This window comes from Maniola jurtina, chromosome 21 (genome assembly GCF_905333055.1).
Source record: "Maniola jurtina chromosome 21, ilManJurt1.1, whole genome shotgun sequence".
NCBI classification, from domain to species: Eukaryota; Metazoa; Arthropoda; class Insecta; order Lepidoptera; family Nymphalidae; genus Maniola; species Maniola jurtina.
In genome coordinates, this window is record NC_060049.1 from 10,321,340 (window position 1) to 10,340,143 (window position 18,804).

An 18,804-nucleotide genomic window follows, 5' to 3' on the forward strand; every position below is an offset into this window, starting at 1 on the left:
TAAAAACTATTTATATGTATTTAAAATTTCTTAGCTAAAAATATTATGTTAGCAATGTTTTATCCGAATTTTTATTTGGTTTAGTCAGTTTAGGTTGTCATTTGTTTTGTATGAGTATATTTTACCGTTGTTGTTTTTAGTAAATTTTATTTTGGCTTCATTCACTGTCCGTTTGAAGCACGTGATATTATAATAGATAGTGTGTTGCTATGTGCCCCGGGGTTGCAAGCTTAATTAATTCTGTAATTTGCTTAGTGTCAAGAAATTACTATTAGTAGAGCTAGCAACGAAGTTTGACTACTACAATGTGACAATCTCAATCATCTCTGATTGGCTGTAGTTTCCAATCTTTTCGCTATTGGCTAGAATGCACTGTTGCAGAGTGTCGTATAAATTCAGCCAATTATAATAATGATAGCGATTATCGCAATGTGATGCTCATAACTACCGTGTTAGCTCTCCCCGCTAGCTAGCCCCGCGGAGCACATGAGCGACTTGTAGGGAAAAGGTATGCCCCGTGTCCCAAGTGTAAAATTGAGTCCAAATTGTGATTCAAGTGTTCAAATGTGTTACCAAAGATGGAAACTGTCCATTCCAATAGACGCAAGTGTTAATGTTATCTGATGATGTTCCTCTACTTATAAATTTCATTATTGGTATTTGTTATTATGATATGTTTTTATTCCCAAGACACGGTTTCTAGTCAATGATTCTTTACAAATAATCTGTAAATAAATATTTTATCGTAGGTATTTAATAATAAATAGAATTAGTAAATGTAAGTAGGGCTTACGTTCGCACAATACCGAATGAGAACCACGAATATGGCCCCTTGGTAAAGTTGTTTAAAAATTAAATTTATTTATTTACTTCGATCAAAATCAAATGGCGATATTTTATTGTTTTTTATTTGTTAATTAAAAAAGAAAACAAGTATTGTATATGTAACAAGCAGTGTGTATTAATATTTATAAATCGATTGGCTTTATATGGAGACGGTGGAGACAGTAATCATGTGATATGTATTTTGGAAACCGCTAGTCAGCTGTGCCGCATACACGCTTATACTCACTAAATAAACATTTTTAATTTTTTACCTTGGTTTTATTATACCCGCCACTTTTTGAGCAATCAAAAGGTGTCCAAAAGTGTGTAAACTGCGCTCGTGAGTCTAAGTCAATGTCAATAATAATTTTTGATATAGCCAGAGCAGTTGAACAGATCGGTTTTTTTCCGGATTGTTCGACAATAACACTCGCTCTACACTAAAGGAATGCAGTGTCTTCTAGAGAGACGGGTCGAGCCGCAACGGTAAGGTTTTAAAAGAGTATTTTGATAATAGGTATCTATCCGGCCCGCGCGCCGCGCCTATAGTCGACGAAATTTTATATAAAATGCTATAGTTCAACCTGGCATGCCTGGTGGTCGCTATTTCAGAACGGATTAAAATATTACGTTTCCGTTCTTTTAGAGTTAGACCAATCAGTCGAACAGACTGGATTTTTTCCAGATTGTCCGATAAATCGAAGTAACAGCGAATTAGAATAATCAGATTATAGCATATATGTATAAACGCATAACATTAGGTCCTTATCTTTTTTGAAATATTAGCTTGAAATTTCCCTAGAAAGTTGGGAAAATTATCTTTTTACATGGTATCATTGTCTGTCCAAAGAAACCAATTGTACTCTAAGACCGAGTGCAGACATTAGGATTCCGATTAGGTTGGGTGTATGAGTTGGGTGCCAACTGCCGACATTAAGTTTATAATGATTTAGATTATTAATTTGACAAACATTAATAAAATTTTAAATTAGGGAATAGAGATCAGGTGTAACTTAGACGGAGAATCTACTTCTGTATAAAATTCAATCATAAATATTGGACTATTCAAGGTACCTGTGTGTACTAGGCTTAAAATAAATGCTGTGTATTTTGAAGTTTAGAAAATACGTTCAGAAATGTTGGAAAGATATTTTAACGTAAGCGTTCAAAACCGTGTATAGAATAAACATTAACGGATAATGATATTTCAAAAATGAGGAAAATAAGTAGAAAATGTATAAGCTTAGGAAAAGATGTAATGATACAATTAATTAACTGAGTAACTTTGAATAATAACTTTATTTATTTATTATACAACTAGTGATGCCCTTTTATCGATACCTATTTAGAGTTTCATCGAACTAGTTAATTGCGGCTTGCTGAGAGTAGGTAAAATTAGGAAATTAAATCGTATAAAGTTAATGTTATTCAATTTATATTATCTAATTATCAAAATGACATTTGATTAATTACACATGAGTTTTATAATTTGAAAACAAAATGTGCGTGTAATTTTTACGCGTTGTTTAAAAATAAATAATTTGAAATTCATATTACGTTATAATAATATTATTGTAGTCATGTTAGAACTCAGTAGTTTTGAAAATTAGTAAGTATTTTTATGTTTACATCCTCCGCATGGATTCTTTTTAGTCCCGTGGGAACTCTTTAATTATTTTCCAGAATAAAAAGTATAGCATAGTCTATGTCCATCCCAAACCTACTATGTGCCTACTACGTTGTGCTTCTACGCTTCCTTAAAATCGGTGTGGAGCAGCTCCATAAAAATGTATACTTACAGTCAGACGCAGATATATGTGCATAAGATCACACTTTTTATAAATGGATTTCACTGTAAGTTTGAAGACAAGATATAAGTACCTAACTACTTATATGCATATATTATATTTTTCAATTAATATTGACACAAAAAAATTAACCGGTAAATTAGGATTTACCGATTATCTTAAAGATAAACATCACTACAGACTACAGACATCACTAGACACGCAACGGCCGTTCGATTTTAAAAGTTTGGGCGCTTTGTTTCGGTTGCAAAATGTGAAGTTCACGAAGAAAAATCTTTAACAACGCCGCAATGACGGAAAAGTTAAAAGACTATCAAGTTCTCGACGTATTTTGCGGCGGCACGCTGTACAAAGTGCGGCACAAGGTCACAAACAGCATATTTGCGTGGAAGGCGTACAATTGCTGCGCGTTCTCCGATGAACAAATACAAAACGTCGATAATGAAGTGAAAACATTGAGCAAAGCGTTATCTGGCAACTTCCTACGTTACTACGACACGATACTGCACGGCCCGACCAAAACACTTTACTTTGTTCTCGAGTACGTTTCTTGGCAGAGCGTTCAGGAATTGATCGCACTGTGCAAGGCCACCGATAAGCATTTCACCGAGGATTTCATCTGGTACACGCTGCTGGAGCTCGCGCGCACCTGCAAGGCCGTGGAAGGGCTGAACTTTGTCACTTTGCAGAAATGTCTCGCACCGGAGGTGATATTCGTGGGCCCCAACGGCGAGCTGCGAGTCAACTGCTTCGAGCTCTGCGCGGAGGGCTCGGAGGCGACAGGTCTCATTCAACAAGTCGGAGAAGTCATACGCACCCTATGCTACCTGCCAGGAGCGTGTGATGATAAAATCAAGGAATTTCTCTACAGCGACGACCTCAAAGATGTGATAAGCTTTCTAACAGACACCAGCGCAGAAAACTTGCGCGCAGACGTTGTGATCTACCACCCAACAGTGCTAGCCAACACAGGAACACTCTCAGGCCCCTATCATTGCTCAGAGATACTCGCTTCAACAGAAAGTAGTATACTGACCTCTGAAGCAAACAAATGTGATTCAGAGAAAGCTGTGGAGCAATGCAGGATTATAGAACCACTTCCTAGAAAGCATGTCACTGTGGACAGCCCAATCTACTGCAATATCAGCCCCAAACGGGAACTAAATGAGTACATTGAAGAGAGCAACTCACCCTGGCAGCCTGTGTCTCCAGTTATTGATGCATTGGCTTTAGAGCTGCCAGGCTATGTGCCTCGAAGCAGGAAACCCTACAGCGAGGCATTACAGAGATATCAGGGCCCTCAAAAAGTATCTCAGGACACTCTCAGTCATCAATGGATGTCTCGCCTCATAGCTCTGAGAGAAAGGGAGGAATCTCTGAACAGAAGGGAAAGAAACTTGATTGCTAAAGAGATTGTGCACAGCCCAGCAGTGGAAGTTGTTTCTATAGATGATTCTACTGAGCAGAGCATCAAAATAAATGGCATAACTTTGCCTCAAGTGTTCAATCAAGAAACAAGCAACTGGGTGTCGCGTCGGCGCCACAGGAGGACCAGTTCAGTTCGCACAAGGACTAGAAGAAAGAGTTATGCTTACGAAGAATTAGATAGCTCTCTGTCGGCCGACAACGGTGATAACAGCATGATCATAACAGCTGCTAAAATCACTAAAGAGAACATGCCTCGTAGGACCATTTTCCCTGAAGTATCTTCCAAGAAAGTGCATTTCACATCCAGTAACCCATTCGCTGAGAGTGATGAAAGTGTTACACTAACATTTTATGAGTTAGAAAATGTTAACAGTGTGAATCAAGTGATCAAAACTGAGGAGAAACCATTGAAAGACATCAGTAAGTTTAAATACTTAGACTTGGAAAAGTTGACTTCTGAAAAGAGGTCTGCAATGCAGTGCAGCCAGTCCTCGCCTTCCAAACAAGCCAAAATCACAGGTAAAGTGTTTAATGATATCACAAATAAAAACTTGAAACATACACCTTCCAAAACCAGCCTCTCTTCCAAAGGCTCAAGGAAATCTATGTTATGTACAAGAAGTAACTGGAGCAATGATCTGAGACCAGGCGAAGATCATTCTCGTGAGCAAACCAGCTCAAATGGCAAACTTGCTTACACTCAAACTCCTAAAGCCCCTCCAGAACTTAAGAAATCAAAAAGGAAGTCTCTCTTGCCTTTTAAGACTCCTTTCAAGTTCAAGACTTCTACAAAAGTTTAAGTACTCTTGATATTTACAAAAATCGAGTTCTAGTGTAATTGTTTGCATACAAAAAGAGATTATTTTCTAATTGTCTATTTGATAACAATACAATTATTTTAAAATAGTCCTGTCATATTAGTTTTAATTGAGTATATTTCTTTGGTTGTGGTTTTTTTGTACTTCTTTTTCTTAGTAGTTAGTCTAGTGCGCTTCTAAAGTTTTGCAGTTCCAACTATCTTGGAACAAACAAATTGTGGATTTTATAGTATGATTTTACACTTATTTTTTTTGTTTGTAAGTTAAGAAAAAATACGGACACAACCCACCCAAACTGTAGATTAGTGAAAATATTGTTACAACAATATTATATTTGTATAGTATTATAACTTTATAAATCAAATGTTTATGAGATTAATAAATCTACTTTATAATAGATATTAGTTAAATATTTTTATAATGTACAATTTCAATGAGATCTTGTGAGTTAACAATTTTTAGTCTTTAGTCTTCCAAGCTAACATTGTTTTTTTTTACCAATAAAAGTATGTCAGACTTTATAATACCTATTCTTAGTTTTAAGTTTATTTTTAAATAATCTGTAATGTAATTTTTTGATATTGAAATAAATGTGCAATGCAATGTGAATTTTGGACTACAATAACAATATAGTCCAAAATAAATATGAATTAATTTGTCATCAAAAATAAAAGGGTTTAATAAAAACAAAAGTAAATGGTTAAGGTTAACATCAGGCAGTTTTATTTCAACGTAACTAATACATAATGTATATTTATAGTAAATTACTTAGATTAGTTTATTTCTTCTTGTTTAAAGCCTTATCAGCTCCTTCTACGAATTTCTTGGGCAAGCCATACTTTTCTATCAGCAGTTTCGCCACAAGATGTGTCTGGAAAAAAATTATAAGTTGTTAAAAGAAATAATTTTACTGCAAGCAAAATGAGTGAACCTCTGCAATGTGATAATTATCAAGAGGCCCGAGAATTACAGGCCCAAGACTTGGAAGTTTAATGACCTTTGGTGGTTCGGTGGTTTTAAGGAGCTAGTTCTAGACAGTGGTTTATCACTTATTATAATACCACTAAATAATAGTGGTGCTCTTACGATATTTGCAGTGCTCTGGTCTTATGGAGGGCGTTTGGCAGGTAGCAACAATGTAAGTCGGCTTAGGAAAGAAATCCAAGCTTCCAAGTATCATCATCATCATTGTGAGTAGATAGATGTCCACAGCTGGATATATGTCTCTTGTAGGGACTTCTGCGTACCACGGTCTCACGCCACCTGAATCCAGCGGCTCCCTGTAAACTCCTTTGATGTTGCCTTAGCACATTGGGACACCAATGTCTATAGGCTCTTGGAACTATGTGCCCTGCCCATTGAAGCTACACTTGGAGTTTCTCTGGGTGATAAAGCAGAAATGAGGAGATCCGTAGAAGAATCAGAGTAACTGACGTAGCGGGTGGCGAAGCTGAAGTGGTAATGGGCTATAATACTAAATTTTCTATTCTATTAATATTATTGTTATGAGAATGTTTTCAAAAAATTGGTGAGGTGCGAGTCAGAAGCACGCACGAAGGGTTCCATACCAACCTACAAGAAATAAAACTTTAATTTTCTTGGCGGTCATTTTGAAATCTTTATTATTTGTTATTATAGCAGCAATAGACACATTCTGTGAAAATTTTGCCTGTACCTATTACGGTTCACGAGATACAGGCCGCTGACAGATAGACGGACGGACATTGCAGGCTTAGTAATAGTGTTGTTGGCACCCTATGGTACGGAACCCTGGAAGAATGGTCTAAAAACCTCGTGACCTTCAGAATCAATAGCACAAGTGAAGCTTACCTGGTCGCCCTGAAGCATGAGCTGGTCAGTTTTGGACGCCGCGCTGCGCGTGGTGCCGCACGCCGCGCCTGCGAGCAGTTGGCACGCGTGCGCGAGAGGGCGCAGGCTGAACCCAAACGACTCCAGGTTTGATACCAGCGTCACCTGGGTGAAGTAGAACGACTATCATTATGCGATTAGAGTAAAGGATATTATGCAACTACAACCTCACTTCATGAAGCCCTCGGCAACCTGGGCGGTCTAATCGGCTTCTGGAGCGATCTTGGATGGCTGGAGTGAGGACTTCGGCGGGGAGGGGCAACTCACGCAAACGTTTAAATGCGGAAACCAGCCCAGAGAGAAGAAAGAAAGATTATGCAACTAATATTATAAAGGCGAAAGTTTGTGTGTATGTTTGTTACTCTTTTGCGCAAAAACTACTGGACGGATTTGAGTGAAATTTGGAATGGAGATAGATTATACCCAGGATTAACACATAGGTTACGTTTTACCCCGGAAAATCACGGACATCAGCTAGTACTCTTAATAACTTAAGGCCTCGTATACACGAGAGCTTTTTTAACGTCCGCAAAGCGTACAAATAGAACAAATGTTATTCCCAAGTATATTTTTGCAGTTCACACGTCATTGACGTATTACGTATAGGTGTAAAAACTGGTCAAGTGCGAGTCGGACTCGCGTACGAAGGGTTCCGTACCATCGTATAAGATATTTTGATATTTTTATGTGCAAGTTAATGACAACAGCGCCATTTATATGTGATTTAGTAAATACATTTTTTCGAGAAGACATTTTAATTTTTTGTGATGTAACCACAAATTCTCTGTTTTTAGATAAGTGATCCTATAAGGGTTCCGTTTTTCCTTTTGAGGTACGGAACCCTAAAAATGAAAATGGATTAACTTATTAACCTTCTTGTTCCCACTGCGAGTGACGACCTGCATCTTGATGGGTTCGAGCCTTGATTTAGTCAATTTGACTGTGCCATCACTGAAGCGTGTCTCCGTACTGGGCGTCATTCGCCCGAGCACGCACGTTGTAAGTTCCTCCCACTTCATGAGCTCCTGGTAAACAAGATTATACAACAAGTTTTCAAAATCTATCTGCGTCGTATTCATATTACTGAGGATCATTTCTCATTACCACTTTTTATTAATCAACCAATGGTAGGGGTTTTCCAGGGATAATAACTTGGTGGGTTCCCAAAGCCTTAAGTATATAAGACTCAAGAGACTAAGAGAACAATTTCGAGTGTTTACAATTACTATACGATCTTAGTGATAAATACCCGGACAGTTGACTTAACTTGCGCGCGGAGAAAACCAAAATTTGGATCTCTAAAGTCAGTCACCCATCCAGTTACCGACTTGGGTTAACTTTGCTATAGCAGCGCACTCGTCATAGGGTCCCGTTGGTATCCTTCGGGTGGAACCTTAAAAGGAGTGTCATGTTTTAAGGATACATGTAATGTAATGAAAGTTTCTTTATTCCACCATAACTTCTGAATACCTGAACAGATTTGCACGTATGGAGTATCGTTAGATTCCTTACATCATCTTGAGTGACATTAGCTATAAATGTTTTGAACAAAGTAAAATTCAATATATGTTCTAGTTCGTTTTTTGGCAAAGCAGTCATGTTTTTCAATTAGGACTTGTTGGCACTTGTCATACCTGTGGCTGTTTCCCCGTGGCTGCTGCCAGCACGTGGTCGAGCGTGACGCAGCCGCGCGCCTGCGGATGCGTTAGCTTTCTGTCTGTGACGTGCTGCACGATCGCTTGTCGCACGTCGGCCGCAGTCAGCGCGGTGCCTTTCCTGAAAATGCCTCATTTTTAGGGTTTCGTACCTCAAAAGGAAAAAACCAGCCAAGTGCGAGTTATACTGGCGCACCAAGGGTTCTAAAAAGCCCTAAATTCACATGGACAAAGTTCTCACATCTATTTGGGAAAGATATAGCTTATATCTCGGAAACGAATATAGACACGAAAAATAAATCAAGACTATCATGCATAAAAATAAATAAAAATGTGTTTTAGAATGTACAGGTAAATAATATGATAACATATAACAACAACAACCCTTTCATAATATGATACCCCACTTGGTATAGTTACCTTTTTTTGAAAATTGAAAATACTAATATTTGTTCATGAACACATTTTAATCGTCGATAGATTGCTGACGTTCCGGCGTGATAGAAAGAGATACAAACACAATTTCGCATTTAGAATATGCAGGGCAGTAATTGAGACGCAATTTATAATCTGCGCTTACCTGAGCGGCGCGAACAATTCCACAACGTTAGCGGTGATGCAGTACAGCTCCCTTATCTGCGGGGGCACGTACTCGTGCTCGTCTCTCTCCGGCTCGTCCTTGCTCTGCGGAGCACGCGCGCGGTGAGCACGCACCAGCGGGTGTGCCGTGTTTACCGATACTAGCGCGTCCACGCCTTTGTCTATTTCGCGGACTTCGACCAAGCCTTCCTTGAACAACATTAGGGTTAGCATAAGATTTTATCTCAAATAAAATGGACCTTAACTGCCTTGTTTTAAAGCTCAAGTTCTTAAGTTACCCGTTTTTAATGTACTTTAATCATATTATTCGCGCTAATGTATCGCAGCTATCGGCAAAAGTAGATGTAGTCTATATTCTACCTCTAGTAGTACTATAGTGGTTTGGAGTTAACATGCCATTGATATAATAAATGCTATTGTCTGTCTATTTGTTATCATTTTACGGTTCAAGAACCTATCTTGACGAAAATGACACAGAGATAGCTTACGTTCTGGAGAACATAGGCTAATTTTTATCCCGCAAAATCAAAATTCCCATGGGATTAAAAAGAATCTAAATCCACATGAACGTTGTGGGCAGCATCTAGTTTCTTATATTTGTGAAAGGAATTATATTACTTACTGATTCGAGGAATCAATTAATTGATTAATTATTATGATTTAATTCTATCACTAATCTATCACTCCCCATGTTATAAATGCGTAAATGTGTTGGTTGGTTTGTCCTTCAATCATGTAACGGATCGACGTGATTTTTTCCATATACTTAATGACATGTAGAGTGACACGAGCTACTTTTTATCCTGGAAAATCAAAGACTTCCCAAGACATTTCAAAAGCCGGACGAAGACGCAGGCATCAGCTAGTAGTTCTAAAGTTTGAAGATAATTTGATTGATAATATTTTTTAGGGGTTTAGTGACTTTACCCTCTGCATGGCTTCAAGGAATTTTCCCATCTTCTTGAAGCTAGATTTCTTTACTTCTAAAGTCCTGTCTGCCGGACAGAACGGCATTAGGTGGTTTCTGAAATGTGAAAATAGTTTCGTACAGAAAACGAACGATCATTTATTTTATTGCGTGACAGGCTTGCGCTTGGTGACAATCATACTTAAAAAAACTGGTTAAGTGCAAGTCGGAATCGAAAAATTACAAGAAATTTCAAACAAGTATAGTAAAAATTTGTCACTCCAACAGCAGCTGTACAGCACTGCAAATTGATGACGGACAGCGCCATCTATGATATGATTTAGTAAACATAAAATTCACCGTTTTGGAATCTTACAGCCCGTTCTCACTGGTCAGCCGTTGGATCCGGATTTTAATTGGATGTTCCAGTTGCAGAACATTTTGACACAAAATCGGTTTCAGATAAGTGTGAATAGTTTCATATAAAATGTTCTGCCACTGGAACATCCGATTAAAATCCGGGTCCGACAGACGACAAGTGGAAACTGGCTCTTACTTGTGCTATACAACATGCTACCTGTTAAATTTCATGATCCTAGGTTAGTTGGATATACCCTGTAGGTTTTGATTCCCTCGAATTGTCAGATACGACAGACAGACATGAATCAGACAGCGAAGTGAATCTATAAGGGTGCCTTTTTCCTTTTGAAGTAGGGAACCCTAAAAAGCAATGATGAAGACTAGGCTAGAGCACCCTTGCTTTGGAGGTTTTTAGGTTATTTATTTAGTTATTGAATTAACTGACTCTTATTGAATTTAAAAAATTAATTGACTCTTATTGAATTAAAATAAAGATCAATTTTTAATAGCAGCTCACTTGTAAAGTAAGTTAGTTTTGAGCGGCAGCTCCACATGCTTGGCTTGCGTTTTAAGGAAGGACAGCAGGCACCACCGAAGCAGCCCGTCCATGTCACTAGGCACCTCATCTTCCGCCTCCGAACAGTCTGTAAGAAGATTGATTTCAATCAAGGATTACTAAGATAGCTGTCCCTCCATCCGTGAGTCTGTCTTTCAGCGGGCTGTATCTCGTGAGCTGTAGTAGGTAGAGTTGAAATTTTCATGGAATGTGTGTTTCTATTGTCCCTATATCAACAAATAATAAGCATTTTAAAATGATAACAATGAAATTTAAAAAGGTAAGGGCTACCTTGTAATGGCTTAAAAAAATTTGGTTAAGTGCGAATCGGACTTGCACACGAAGGATTCCATACACTAAGAAATAACACTTTTTTTTTTTTTTATGGCGGCCATTTGGAAATTTTTAATATTTGTTTCACATTCTGTGAAAATTTTAGTTCTCTACCTATTACGGTTCACAAAATACATTCCGCTAACAGACAGATAGACGGACGGACAGCAGAGGCTTAGTAATATGGTCCCGTTGGCACTCTTCAGGGATGGAACCCTCAAAATATCTAAAATAAATTAGGGTTTATCAGTTACCTGTAGCACCAGATTCATTCAACTCCTCAACCACTTCATCCTCAGGCTGTGTTTCAGAGATCTGTTCCATTGGTTCAGGTTTTACCGGCAAGTCAGGAATAGTCACTGGTTCATTTGCTACGGGTGTGGGGGGTATCCTTACTAGGCTTGGCCATTCTTCCTTTATTGGCTGGATGTTTAACTATAACAATAATTAAGAAGCCTGTTAATTTATTACTTGTTATTCATAGTTAGGAAGTCAGAAACCACTTTTACATTACGCAAATTGAAATAACATTACAAATAATAACTAGGTTCGTGTGGCTTTCTATAAACTAAATTTAGACTACCTGCACCTTTTTCTTTTTAATAAAAAAAAAATCAAGCTTACTATTCAAATATTTTTTATAAGAATAAATAAAATATACACCTGTTTGAAATCAACAGCTATGTTGTCAGTGAGGTCACTGTATGAAGCTGGTCCTAGTTTGGGTCGTTCAATTTTTGAAAACTTCTCTTCTTTACACAACTGATCTCCATATACATGCAGTGTTTCTAAGCACACTCCCCTGAAATGATAAACATAGTTAGTAACATAGTACATAGTTATAGTGCTATCATGTAATCAGGTCTCTAGATTTCAAAGCTTTGGCCAAATCTGTAGCTTTCAAGGTTTTGGCTGCCTTTACAATTTTTTTCTATTTGCTTTTTTTCTATTCTTTTCAAGATAGAAAGAAGGTAAGGTGTTAACTTTCCTGCAAGGGGAAGGAAGTGAGAGATAATAACTTGTAAGTATGGATGGTGCAAGAAGGCGCGCCTAAAAATAACACCAAGAGCAAGTATCGATCCAAGCGGCGCCCTCCTGCATTTTGCCCATATAACTGCAAGGTTGGTCGGGCCAGAGGAGGTGGTTGGTTAGCTTTCCTCCATGTAGTAACAGAAAAGTTTTAACTGATCATTGATGATTAAAAGTATCAATACATACATAGGAGCCCTGACTAGATCAGCAGAGGACATCATGGCGTGACCAATGACTCCCACTGCAGCATTGTCACTGGTGCAGGCTGCGACCACTGCCCCTCTCTGGAACTGCGGAAAACTGCCTTCCGTCACCACACCCGGCGCATACAGCGGCACACCACCTTGCATCTGTATAAGATTAAAAGAGAATATCTATGAATGGATAGAGAGGAAAAAATTAGGACCAAAAAAAAAGAAAATACATACATGCATTTTACACATACAGAACAAATAGTCTATTTGGAACATGAGATATATGACAGCGCACTCTACAAAAAACAGATCTCAGCTGGGATTGTAATCTTTAGTCTATGACCTGCTCAAACCTCTGTTACAACTCCAAATTAGACTATCTGTTTGCACAAACTATGTACCTATTTATAGGATTCTTTTCAGAATTAACTGCAAAATCTTGACTCCACTTTTAATAACTCATAAGTGCTATAAATTAGCCTACTTTGATTAATAATTTTCATTTCAATATTATCTACACTAATAACTACCCATATTATAATTATTGTGAAAGTGTATTTGTTTGTTTTTCAATTACATCGCAGTGGAGCAATGAATCAACATGATTTTTACAAAGATATAATTAAAGACCTGGATAGCATAATAGGCTACTTTTTATCACAGAAAATCAAAGAGTTCTTTCAGGATTTTTAAAAACTTAAATCCACACAGATAAAGTTGCAGGTGACAAACTGTGTCAGTATGTCTGTTACCTTTTACTGCTCAAGTAACTAATATTGCTGTAATTTGGCAGAGATAGTTTGCACTCAAGAAACAGACAGGATACTTTTTATCCTGGAAAAATCAAAGAGTTCCCAATGGAATTTAAAATCCCATAAAATGCCTTACTTATGCAATGTACAAGTGTGGAGTACTAATTCCTTATCACTCTCTACCAGAGAGGAGAAGTCTCTGCTCAGCAGCTGAATAAACTTCCACTTACCTTATTTAGCACTGGTGAATGGATTGTAATAGTAGGAACGAAATCTGGAACTTTCCATAGCGCGCAAACAGTGGGCACGAGCCTATCACCCACGTCTATCATGATGGGCACTCCATCCACTACATAAACAGCTACAGTGTCCCCCGAATGAAGCACCACCTTCATGCAACTAGTAGCAGACTTAGCAGGCACTAATTCCTTCACTTTCTCATCAGTTGCAACTGAAAACTCACTCTGTATCCGATGAGTAAGATATTTTCTACAACAAACGAAGATTATAGCGAGTTTGAACTAGAAAGTTAAGTAAAAATCTAATTATTTATACATGCGAGAAAGGTGACTTACTTTTCCGTGTTTTTTAAGGTTTTGTTAGATTTTAACCTGTACGGTTTCCCGAACATGATTGCTAGTCGATATTTGCTTACGTTAGAAATTAAAACTAATAATTTTACACTGAATTTAAGAGGTAATTTCCATTCTTTGAGCGCGGCGGTAATTTTTTGACAAACCGAACAGCTGTCGCAGCTGTAGTGTTGAGTAGGACTTACAAGAGGCACTACATTTGTCCCGTACAAGACGTCAAAATGTAAGAGCGGCTCAACATTTCAAAATGTACTACTTCACATTTTATGTCGCGTTCGTGCGTACGAGTTTGAGTGTACTAGAGTAAGAGAGAATGCGTCGCGCGCCGTCGTGTCTCGCCGCCGCGTAGCGCGTGTTGTCTCGCTTCGTCGCGCGTCGCGTTACCTCTTTGCCTCTCGGTCGCGTTTGCTTCTTTTGAAAGGTATAATATGCGCCAGTACGCGATGACATAATCACTCGTAACCTCAAATGAACCGCTATGCTTCAAGACGGCTCGCCTCTTTTGAAGTGGTACATTGTACTGGCTCAGTACAAAAAAGAGGCTACTCTTACAAACTCTTTTTCAAGTCATGTCCTACCCAACACTACGCAGCTGTCTATGACCTATGACTTGTCAGTTGTCAATATCATGTGTCAAAGTTAAACTGACAACACATTTTGCGTTTATAAATATAATTCTTTGGCGCAAACTCAAAGTCGACCACAGACTAAATCACTTTTCCGCTGCAAGCAGGGAAATTTGGCCAGCGTTGTCAGCGCGGGGAAATTATGGAAAAAAATTCTTATAATAAAGCTAAACTTATTCAGGATTTTTAAAAATTGCAGTTGAGTACGTGATTGCTATTTGGAATCGTCAGGCGTTTCTAAATAATAATTTTGTACCATTGTACCCTGTACTACTCATAACCATACTTCCGTTCTCTCACTGAACTTCGTTTTATCGATAAAGTTTGCGTTTTTCCTAACATGATCGTGACATAATCAGGCTACTCGGGCTAGGTACATGATTTGTGGTAGGGGGATATGCGCCAGGCGGTGCAAGGCGGTCGCGGTTAAAAAACATTCAACTCTTCTAGGAATGTCCAATCAAAAAGCTATAAGGGTTGATAAGATGGTATCGACCTGAATACCTAAGTAATAATGATCAAATATGAATCCCTCCTCTCTGTTATAAAAGAAGTATGACTTATTATATTTACTTACCATTCCTATTAGCTACCTACTACATGAAAATCGAGTGAAATAAAAAAGATAGTATTAGAACAATTTTAAGCAGAGTTTTCTGGAAACTGCCTTTTTGATTTACTCCCATCTCGATTACCACGACAGTAGGTAGGTACCTACTTATAGGAGTTAGGAAATGACGGTGCAATGATTTTAAATTGCTTGCATTTACTACGCCATTACCTTCGACCTTGGTGGCTCGAGCAAAATAATAACTTCTGAAGTAAACAAATCCTACGCTACGCCTCCCCCGCGAAAATACTAGGAACTGCAGTACTGCATCATATTTTAATCTAATTGCTCATTTGTCAAGGCATAAACTGCATTTTAATTAAATTAATTAATAACTACATAATTCATAACATACCTAGGTATATTAGTTACTTATCACCTAGAACCTATACTTACTTACCTAGTTACTTAACTATACGTAGGCAGAAGTCACGTACTCATTACCTAATGTAGAGGGTTGTCTTAGTACGTATCTACCCGTCTAATCCTAATAAATTTATGTATAACAAGAAAAGGTTTGAAGAATATTGATCAAGGCAAAAGGTACTCACTATCTTTCCTGAGTTTCAATAGGTATTACCTATCGTACATAAATTTTCTTCGGAATAGCTGTAAAAGTTTCAAGGCTTCTGAAATTGCCCCTGTTGGTAATCGAATCTGGGTCTTCTCACTATTAAGAACTCATCGCTCACCACTGCGGCGGTAGGTAGTCACTAGTCATACAAAACATATACAAAATCTACATTTTCAGTGAAACTTACGCAATATTTGCTTTAAGCTGCTCCACTGGCCCCTTTCGCATATATGTAGAACGAAAAGACACAAGGCAAGCAAAGTCAAAGGCCTAATAAGAAATTCTAGAGCTTTAGTTCACGAGGGTCAAGTGGCAACGCCAGTTAACGACCCTCCGGCTAAACGCGGGTTTCATTTCTTTTCAAACTTTTCAGAAAGTCTTCAAAGTTTGAAAGCGTTCAAAATTAGAAATGGGTGCTTATTTATTTTTAGCCGAAGCCAAGTGTTTTTAGACCTAAAGAAGAAAATACAAAACTTTCTGTGCTGGTACAATATATCATCGAGGCTCTATTGATAAGACTCCGTCAAGACCTCTATCGTTATTATTATTCCATGGTATATTACCAAGAAGAATATACCAATTACCAAGAAGAAGAATTAATAATGGCGAGATTTTGTCTGGTGCCTAGTCAAAGGCTAGTTACCTCCCTATTGGCAAAGTCGTGCTGCCAATGATTTGGCATTCCGGTAAGGGGTACCATGCCGCGTAGAAACTTATAGTGCTAAAGATATGGATGTGATAATATGTATAAGTAGGTACTGCCGTACCCCAATTAGCTTAGTCCGCTACCATCATCAACATCATCACTTACCACCAGGTGAGATCGCAGTCAAGGGCTAGAGTCATCAAAAGAGTAGGTACCGACTGTAAAATATTGTTGGTATTGTATGGTTGTAGTATAGCTATCTAGTATCTACTCATGTGGTATAGCTGCCTCAACGAACAAAACGGTAACGGTAAAATTATACAACTGCGACTATAAAAATTAAAATACGAAACTTTTAGCTTTAAATAAAAGCTCCCATTTTATTTATTTAGCCCGCAATGCAGGGCGTATTTTCATTTTGATACTTTAAGTACTTAAACAAGAGAAACGCAAGGCGTAGCTCTATTTACTTTTTTCGCGAGACAATATTCAAACTAAATATGTAGGTACTTCCTCAGCTGTTATGTCCGGGGTTCGATTTTATAAATGTAAAAGTGTGTATTTATTTATTTATTTTATTTATTGTATTTACAATATTCTAAAACTATTTACATTGAATTCTTAGCGCCCTGAAGTCTTGGCGACTTGTCTGGGCGCTGCACATTCCTCTAAAAATTAACTGTATGATATACGGGTGAGACTACTCAGTACACTCAATATCATATTATGTCGGTATAAGATAATATTATATTATGCAAGGAAGGGTACCTACTCGGTTGCACAGCGCACGAACATTAGGTAGGTATTTGTGGCGCTCGGCACCGAGGCGATGCTAGCCAGCTCGTTACCGGACTTATTCACTACTAGCTGATGCCCGCAGCTTCGCCCGCGTGGATTGGTCAGATCCCCTGCAGCATCAGGATTGAGGAGTTGGACTCCAAATTTTTTATGAAACAATGTCGCAAAGTTCCTCTATCGATTAAAAAAGAAATGACGCAAATCGGTTCAGAAATCTCGGAGATTTCGGTGTACATAGGTAGAAAAACACAACTCCCTTTTTGAAAGTCGGTTAAAAAAGTAGCCTATTTTACGCCCTGGTCAATCCTCTACTTGCCTGTGAAAGTCCCGTCAAAATCGGTTCAGCCGTTCCAAAGATTAGCCTTTTCAAACAGACAGACAGACAGACAGACAGACAGACAGACAGACAGACAGACAGACAGACAGACAGACAGACAGACAGACAGACAGACAGACAAAAATTTTAAAAACGTGTGATTCAGTTATGGTATCGTTCAAATAACCATATGAGCTTAATATGAGGTAGTTATTTCGAAATTACAGACAGACACTCCAATTTTATTTATTAGTATAGATACAGGCTGTTCTATGTAGATAAAAATTAGATAAAAACTATAAGTAGTATAGGATATTTATAGAATGTAATTATGAATTACTATGTCTGTCTGTCTGCTGCGTTTTCACGGCTTAGATAACATTCCGGGGATGGACGTAGGTTACTTTTTATCTCGGAAAATCCGTTTAACCGATTTATATGAAATTTGGTAGTAGAGGTAGCTTACGCCCTGGAAATTGATTTCGGCAACTTTTTATCCCGGAAAAGCAAAGAGTTCCCACGGGATTTATAAAAAATCTAAATCTACGCGGACGGAGTCGCAGGCTAGTGATGAATATTTATATTTCAAGTCCCTATATGACCCTTCAATGTGAATAACTTGTAGGTAGTTCATTGATATGTCTTTAATAATATCATTCAATATAAATTATGTGAACGAACAATAATTCCGACATGGTGCCTACATCAACATTCAGTAGGTATGTGAATTGGCAGTGCATTAACTATTGATAGAGCTCAGGCCGACTGCAATGCGGGACTCCGAGAGGCTGCGGCAATTCATCTAGGGCTGTTACCTACACATATTTAACTATTATAACGATTTTCATGTTTTGTTTAAACATAAGAATTTAACCACCGCAAGAGATAACTAAAATACGGCTAACTGGCCCCATCATCACACTCATCACTTGCCAGCAAGTCTGATTACAGCCAAGCGTTATTCTATATACTTACAAAAAAAACTGTAGGCTCAAACTTCACTTATCTACATCTACAACTACACTTCTATATCTACATCTACATATACACTATCTACACTATTATACATATAAAGAGGTAAAGTTTGTAAGTTTATTCGTAGAGGTAAAGTATTATTTATCTGAAAAAAGATACATTATTCCTGAGTAGCATAGGCTATATTTTATAAGATTCAAAAAAATTAGGGATCCCTACGAAAATTGTAATAATGTGAATTCCGGAAAAATCGTTTCATCTGAGATCTTCCGTGGCGTGCGCTGCGTAAATAAAGCGATTCCAATAACTTAGAAATTTCTTTGAATTGTTGGTAAAACACTATCATAAAAATTATAAATACTACAAAACTTAGTTGTGGCAACCCTACCCGCTTCGTTCAAGTTGCCTCGCTATCAATTATTGTGTCCGCGGGAATATTGCTCATGCGGGATTAAAACGTGAACTGGAACTGAGATGGATTACTGGACCATATCACATGATATCTCGAATCTAGAGAGACACATCCTGC

General features: G+C 37.9%; 3 protein-coding genes across 4 annotated transcripts in view; 1 reads left to right on the top strand and 2 right to left on the bottom strand.

Annotated features, from left to right (window-relative positions):
* Nucleotides 1-18,804, bottom strand: part of LOC123876443 — a 28,180-nt gene that overhangs the window by 1,279 nt on the left and 8,097 nt on the right. The window lies entirely within an intron of this gene.
* LOC123876440 lies at nucleotides 2,644-5,584 on the top strand. Its single transcript, XM_045922692.1, has one exon. It carries the CDS (start codon nucleotides 2,924-2,926, stop codon nucleotides 4,859-4,861), a length of 1,938 nt encoding a protein of 645 aa, XP_045778648.1. The 5' UTR covers nucleotides 2,644-2,923; the 3' UTR covers nucleotides 4,862-5,584.
* LOC123876441 (eukaryotic translation initiation factor 2D) lies at nucleotides 5,580-13,966 on the bottom strand. 2 transcript variants are annotated; one of them, XM_045922695.1, is made up of 12 exons: nucleotides 13,713-13,966; nucleotides 13,368-13,626; nucleotides 12,378-12,541; nucleotides 11,823-11,961; nucleotides 11,414-11,594; nucleotides 10,788-10,914; nucleotides 9,931-10,027; nucleotides 8,984-9,192; nucleotides 8,383-8,524; nucleotides 7,621-7,773; nucleotides 6,710-6,853; nucleotides 5,580-5,750 (listed from the first exon to the last, which is right to left on the bottom strand). In XM_045922695.1, exons 1-12 carry the CDS (start codon nucleotides 13,766-13,768, stop codon nucleotides 5,658-5,660), a joined length of 1,764 nt encoding a protein of 587 aa, XP_045778651.1. In that variant the 5' UTR covers nucleotides 13,769-13,966; the 3' UTR covers nucleotides 5,580-5,657. The 2 variants fall into 2 exon arrangements, with proteins under 2 accessions (XP_045778651.1, XP_045778649.1); XM_045922693.1 differs by having other exon boundaries at nucleotides 13,709-13,890.

Coding starts and splice junctions, on each gene's coding strand:
- LOC123876440 (XM_045922692.1), top strand. CDS start 2,924: ATGACGGAAAAGTTAAAAGACTATCAAGTTCTCGACGTATTTTGCGGC.
- LOC123876441 (XM_045922695.1), bottom strand. CDS start 13,768: ATGTTCGGGAAACCGTACAGGTTAAAATCTAACAAAACCTTAAAAAAC. Junction 10,028..10,787: donor AAAACTAACTTACTTTACAA/GTGAGCTGCTAT, acceptor TTCACATTTCAG/AAACCACCTAATGCCGTTCT. Junction 9,193..9,930: donor TCCTTGAAGCCATGCAGAGG/GTAAAGTCACTA, acceptor ATGTTGTTCAAG/GAAGGCTTGGTCGAAGTCCG.